This window comes from Morone saxatilis, unplaced genomic scaffold, assembly GCF_004916995.1.
Source record: "Morone saxatilis isolate NCDOM2014 unplaced genomic scaffold, NCSU_SB_2.0 Contig1, whole genome shotgun sequence".
Taxonomy (NCBI): domain Eukaryota; kingdom Metazoa; phylum Chordata; class Actinopteri; family Moronidae; genus Morone; species Morone saxatilis.
In genome coordinates this window covers 14,148,086-14,154,258 of record NW_023339651.1, presented here as the reverse complement: position 1 = coordinate 14,154,258, position 6,173 = coordinate 14,148,086, and the positions used below count along the sequence as shown (strand labels likewise).

The 6,173-nt window shown below is 37.2% G+C and overlaps 2 protein-coding genes across 4 annotated transcripts in view; both read left to right on the top strand.

The window, feature by feature from the left end:
- Positions 1-4,207, top strand: part of ccz1 (CCZ1 homolog, vacuolar protein trafficking and biogenesis associated) — a 14,141-nt gene extending 9,934 nt beyond the window's left edge. The window contains exons 12-17 of the mRNA XM_035671211.1: positions 1,135-1,246; positions 1,590-1,623; positions 1,788-1,905; positions 2,853-3,011; positions 3,753-3,880; positions 4,001-4,207. Coding sequence (XP_035527104.1) covers positions 1,135-1,246; positions 1,590-1,623; positions 1,788-1,905; positions 2,853-3,011; positions 3,753-3,880; positions 4,001-4,056 — 607 coding nt within the window. The 3' untranslated portion in view covers positions 4,057-4,207. The remainder of the gene's footprint in view (positions 1-1,134; positions 1,247-1,589; positions 1,624-1,787; positions 1,906-2,852; positions 3,012-3,752; positions 3,881-4,000) is intronic.
- Positions 4,208-5,517: 1,310 nt separating this feature from the next.
- The window catches only part of dlgap5 (discs, large (Drosophila) homolog-associated protein 5), a 6,419-nt gene continuing 5,763 nt past the window's right edge, over positions 5,518-6,173 (top strand). For all 3 annotated transcript variants that reach the window (XM_035658112.1, XM_035658121.1, XM_035658103.1), the window contains exon 1: positions 5,518-5,634. The gene's annotated coding sequence lies outside the window, so the exon portion shown is untranslated. The remainder of the gene's footprint in view (positions 5,635-6,173) is intronic.

Below are 6,173 nucleotides of genomic sequence, written 5' to 3'. Positions count from 1 at the left end.
TCTCACATGATGTCATAAAAAATTACAAAAGGCCTGACTTCCTTGCTCTTTGCTGTAGATATTTAGAGTCTGCTGTGGGTGAGTCTAGAGCTGAAAAGAAATGACAAAAAGTGGAACAGCAGAAAATTATTTAAAAAAAGACAAAAAGAAATTGAAATAAAACATTTTCATTAATTACTTAAAACAAAATTGTCAAAAATCCACTCCTTCTAGTTTCTGTTCTTATTCCACATGTGCGTATTTGTTGATTTATTAGTCTTCAATTATAACAAATTAAATGTGTTTTGGGTGCTGGTCAAACTAAACAAGACATTTGAACACAGCATGTACGGTTTCAGGGAAATGAGGATTTTACATTTTACACTATTTTCACACATTTTATAGATCAACTGAGAAATGAATTTGGCAGATTAACTGATATTGAAAATAATTGTTAGTTGCAGCCACAGATGAATTTGATTTTGACAAATCAGACCCAAACTTCCATGAAACACAATTTCAGCCATGCTAGCGCTTCTATGAGTCTATTCTTAGGCACACCAGAACTTTAAAGGTCCAGTGTGTAACATTAAAGAGGATCTATTGGCAGAAGTGGAATATAATATTTATAACTATGTTTTCATTAGTGTATAATCAGCAGTTTCAATCTGCAACAACAAGCCATTAAATCCTACACACACACATCCTTTAAGCTAAGTGCTATGAATGCCTGTGCAACATTGAATGGCATCTATCCAGTAGTTATTGAGACGATAGATGAGTCATTGCTAACCCTAGAGCCATGCTGCTAATGTGGCTAAATAATATTGAGTACTTTAACAACCCCCCAGAAGATAGGAATGCCCAAAAGTTAGATTTACTTTTGTGCCACCATCAAGTACAAAATGTCAACTTTTTCCACATGATCACTTATTCATGTTCCCAAGAGTATAAACTCTTTAAATCACCTCAGGTCCTCTCCTACAAGACCACCTTCACGACCTTTACACTGCTGTTCAGGCTCTTTTTCGCAACATTACCAACATCACAGCCTTTTGACTTTTAGTCTCTCAGATACCGGTTTTGACTTTCATATGCACTCTTTATATATATATATAACATTTACCAAGCCATTCTCTCCTCTGCTCTCTCCAGGTTTTTGACAGGACCTACCAATCTTAAAGATCCAGAGGCCAAATTCCGATTTCCAAAAATATTTGTCAGCACAGATGATGGCTACGAGGAGCTGCATCTGATTGTTTACAAGGTAAGGTAGAGTAAATATGATCTCTGCTACTTCGTGACAGTCTACAGGCTTAATCATTCATTCATACAGGAGATTTTTTTTAATGTATTAAAATAGGCGGGAAGGTGTTATTCATTTTTTAGGATGATTTTCATAATCTGTGACTGGAGGATTTGTTTAGGAACAGTAGATTTAGGATGAAATATTCCACTGCTCTATCTAACGATATGGATTTTTGGATTAGCTGAAATTTTTTAAAATGATGAAGTATGTCCCTTCTGATGCTTATCATCACATTAATGTAATGTTTAATCTGTGTGACCTTGTTTCTGCATTTACCCTGCACTGATCTGCTCTTTTGCAGGCGATGAGCGCTGCAGCTTGTTTTATGATCAGTGGTAAGTGTGCACCCACCCACGGAAATGATGCAGTTAACTTTAACTTCCCCTTATACCCCCCTAATTTATTGAGCCATCTAGTATTTTTGGCCATTTTACTGCTCATATACACCTCAGCTCATGTCCCATAATGGCTGACTTTCTACTCCTCCATCTCTTCACAGCCTCAGTGGAGCTGACGAGGGACTTCTGTGAGCAGTTGGATGGCTTGGTGGGCCCTCAGCTTACTTTGCTGGCATCTGACATATGTGAACAGTTCACCATTAACCGCAGGATATCAGGGTCAGTTGAGAATCCACCGCACTCCCAATTTACAACTCACCACCCTGTAGGGCAGGCGACAATATCAATGAAATGAAGTCCCATGATTAACAGTAGCCATGTTGCTTGTCATCAGTTTGCAGTCAGTCCTTTGTATTAACTCTGCCTGGCTGGTAGCGATAGATGAGACTCTGATACCACTGGATATCATCAGGGTACCACTTAGGGGTAACTCAAGCAGTGTAGCTTTAAAGACTGGCATCCTGGCCCGCTCTCCTTTAACCCTAGCAGTTAGCTTCAGATACATCCTGGCCTGTAATCCAAGACTTGGTCTCCCTGGTCAAGGCAATTTGATGGACTCCCTTTTTAATCACTCTAGTGAAGAATCTGCTGAATAAATAATGCCGTCCCAAATTCCTCAGCTTGCATGCAGGTCTGTGTCCTGATGCAACTGTAAATAATTAGTCGCAGCACAGATAAAAATCAGTTGTATGGCCTACATGAATACACACACGCTGTTCTAGAGATGCAGTTACAGAACTGTTGTTAACTGTGATAACTGTATCCTAAGCTCACATTAAAGTGGGTGGACAACGGAGTAGGCTTAATTAAACTTGCTTTTTGGTGGATGTTTTCATGATTTGGCTTGCTGTATCACGTATTAATAATGTGTGTTTACTGAACAGCTTGCCGCAGAGAGATCTGAACTCTTTAACCTGAAGTTGTTGGTTTTTATTGATGTAAACAAGGGCCATGGGTCCAGTTTTAATGTTGCAAGATGTGTCTTTCCTCTAAATCTGTCCTGAAATTGTTCTAGTAGATTCTTCTCCTGCTTCATATGCATACAAAAATCTGTCACCTTAAAAATTTAGCATCCTTCAAAAAGATTCACAACAAAAACTGATAAAATAATAACGTAGCCCCAAAAGTGACTGAAGATGTTACTTTTGTTTCTTTTGTCCTTTCAGACCAGATAAGGAGCCCCAATTTAAGTTCATCTACTTCAACCACATGAACCTGGCGGAGAAGAGCACCATTCACATGAGGAAGACTGCCAGTGTTTGCCTCACCTCTGTCCACCCTGACCTCATGAAGATCCTGGGAGACATCAACTGTGACTTCGCCAGGTACAGCAGAGAACATTGGCTTTGTAAAACTGTAGCTGCATTTATTTTTACCGAATACCTCCAGACATTGGTTGAGTAGTTTTTACAGTGACTGGCCACAAATCAGCATGGTGGGGCTGTTGGTCATCCTAGTAGAAACCAAAGAGTAGATACAGTTAATTAGTTTTAGTTAAGGTTGCTTTAGGTTTCATGTCGAAGAGGCAATGCCATAGAGACATGGCATAACAGCAAGAGACCATTAAAATCGAACGATCTTCAGCTCTAAACAGCAGCTGTTCTCAGATTTCACAAAACCAGAAAAAGGTGTGTAAAACTACAAACTCTCAATTCCTTTCCCCTGGGTATGACCACAGCTGTATCACTTTCATACATAATATATTTCCCTTGGGAACTTTGTAAACTCACTCTCGTATGAAGCAGTTATGAGACTGTAGTCATGTGAAAGTCCTGTTTCCAGTCTGTGGGACATACAGTGGCATCGACATTCATAGCATTTATTAAGTATCAATATCAGTTCCTCATATTGTGCAGATGTTTCCTAGACGTTCTTACCTTGTCAGAAACCTCAAAACATACACACTGCTATTTATGTAAATAGATACTGGAATTGGGGTTATTTCATGTAGTGTGTTTTTTAACAGGAAATTCAGATGTTTTAGAGTTTGAACTAAGAAGGCATCTCTGATACAAACCTTAAGAAATGTTAATTCTATGACTCATTTCTTTCCATCTGTCTCCCAGGGTGGATGAAGATGAAGAAATAATCGTAAAAGCAATGACAGACTACTGGGTAGTCGGCAAGAAGTCAGACCAGAGAGAACTGTATGTGATCCTGAATCAGAAGAACGCCAATCTGATCGAAGTAAACGGTATGTTTCCATCACATGGCAATGAGTAAATCTGTGTCCTTACTGCCACAATAGACAATCTGCCCTGATCCTTAATCTCTACCTCACCCCAAATGCCCTTTTATCTTTTCTCCGCTACAGAGGAGGTTAAGAGGCTTTGTGCGACGCAGTTCAACAACATTTTCTTCTTGGACTGATGCAGCGGAGAGACAGAGGACTGTTTCACCACACTAAGAACTGTCAGTGTTGCAGGGTATCATGACAGCATCAGTGTAATGCAATAATTGCATTGTAAAATAAGAAAAAAATAAAAAGCTCTCTCACCAAGTTTTTTTTTTTTTAATTTAACCTACAAAAATTGTAATTTTCTCTTGTAATTAAGTGTAAATCCAGATTTTTACTGTACATGTACTTTATTTTCTTTCATTTTATTTGTACATACTCGTAGGATTTTGTTAACTGTTCATGTTGGATTTCTTTCAAATTTCAATTTGTTCATGCATTTTTTTTTTTTAATGAACACATCATGACAATGTCTCAAATTAATTTAAAAACTGACATGCACAGAACAGTTTACTCCAGGTTACCTTGATGATCAGTGATAGTTTTAAAATAAAATGTCATTATGTCAAAAGTATTGTGGTTTGTAAACGACTGCACTAACTTTAAATAAATTAAGAAGTAATTTTACTGAAATGTCTTGTTTTTTGTTAAAGATGCACATCAAGTAAAAGCTTCCAAATAACAACATCAGCAATCATGGTTATCTGAAATCTATGGGACACATTTTCACATGAAAATATAATTGGACACTGAAGTTTTATGTAAATACAGCATGGTGTCATAAGGTCTGACTCACCTCTGTGCTGTTTTTACCAGTGGGGAACATTATATATAGTAGGAAGACATCTATTTACATGTAGCATTTATTGTTGACACATTTTTCTGTGCATTTGTTATGGGATTCTTTTTCAAGGAATGCAATTTGCATATTTTTAGTATTTTGCAGTCATTTCTGCATCTAAAACAGGCGAACAGCCAAAATAACTAATTTGAGGTTTGACCTTAAATGTTTCAAACTGGAGGCTCTGGAACATGCCAGGGAGGGATTATAGAGATTTACTGTTTGGGAGCGAGTTTATTTTTTATATAAATAGCAACCCAGCCCATATTATCCTGTTTGTCAGTATGCTTTCCAATTGCAAGGACAGAGTAAGTTACAGACAGAACAGAAAGTAATAATCCCTTCTTAATAAAAGCATACAAATGCAAAATAAAAATCTTTGTAGACAAAAACAAATAGTACAGCTTTATTGTAGGAAATGTTTAAGAGAGGCTGACACTAACCTGACTACTTTGTAATGACTCAGAATGCAAGTTAGAAAGATATACATTTACTAGGACATAGTATGAAAACACCTGTATTTTATTATGGAATAAAAATCATGATTAAACAAAAGAAACAAGTACAAATGTAAGCGGTTATAAGCTGTTACATTTGTACCTCACACTGCAGACCAATAGGTGGCATCACATCTTACACTTGTTACTACAGAAAAACAAGCTACAGAAGAAGAAAAAGAACCAATCAGCGCTCACCGTTCCAGTCTGGTTTCCAGCCAATCAGCGTCGCCTCAGATGAATTTCAAAAAGTCACCCGCCATGATTGTTTTTAGACTAAAGTAGTCCGTCCGTTGTGCAGTAAGTTTGTTTACTGGACGGCCTGAAGACGAAGTTTGCTTTTATACGTGTTATTTTTTTTGGAAGAGAGCAAGGTAAGATGGACGTGTATTTCTGTATAATCTGTATCAATAGTTTAGATGGTTTGGTAGCCAACAGTTAGCACTAACGTTAGTTCGTGTATCTCCTCTGGCGGTGAGTTAAACAACGTTACTGAACTTTACAGTCACTTTACATCATTTGGTGGCTAACGTGTTTAAATCAGCGTTACATTGTGTTTTCACGGGCTTTAATTATAACGACAGCTATCTTACGTGCAGTCTGTGCTTCAAGTGAAATGATTCACATTATAAATGATCATATGGGCTCAACTGAAACATCTCTTTAAGTAAGTTATTGTTGTCCAGAGAAAGTGTTTCTATATACAAACAAAAGGTTACTCTCTCATTGTGGCCCCGAAATGTTCTTCCTCTGACTAACATTTCACTTTTTTATTTTATTTGGATTTGTACTTTAATTCACTATCTAAAACCTAACTAAATGTTAACTTTAACGTTAGTTAACTTAAGTTGGAGACAAACCTTCCTAAACAGAAATGAAGCTATTTTATTTACATTTCAGAAACAGTAAAAGT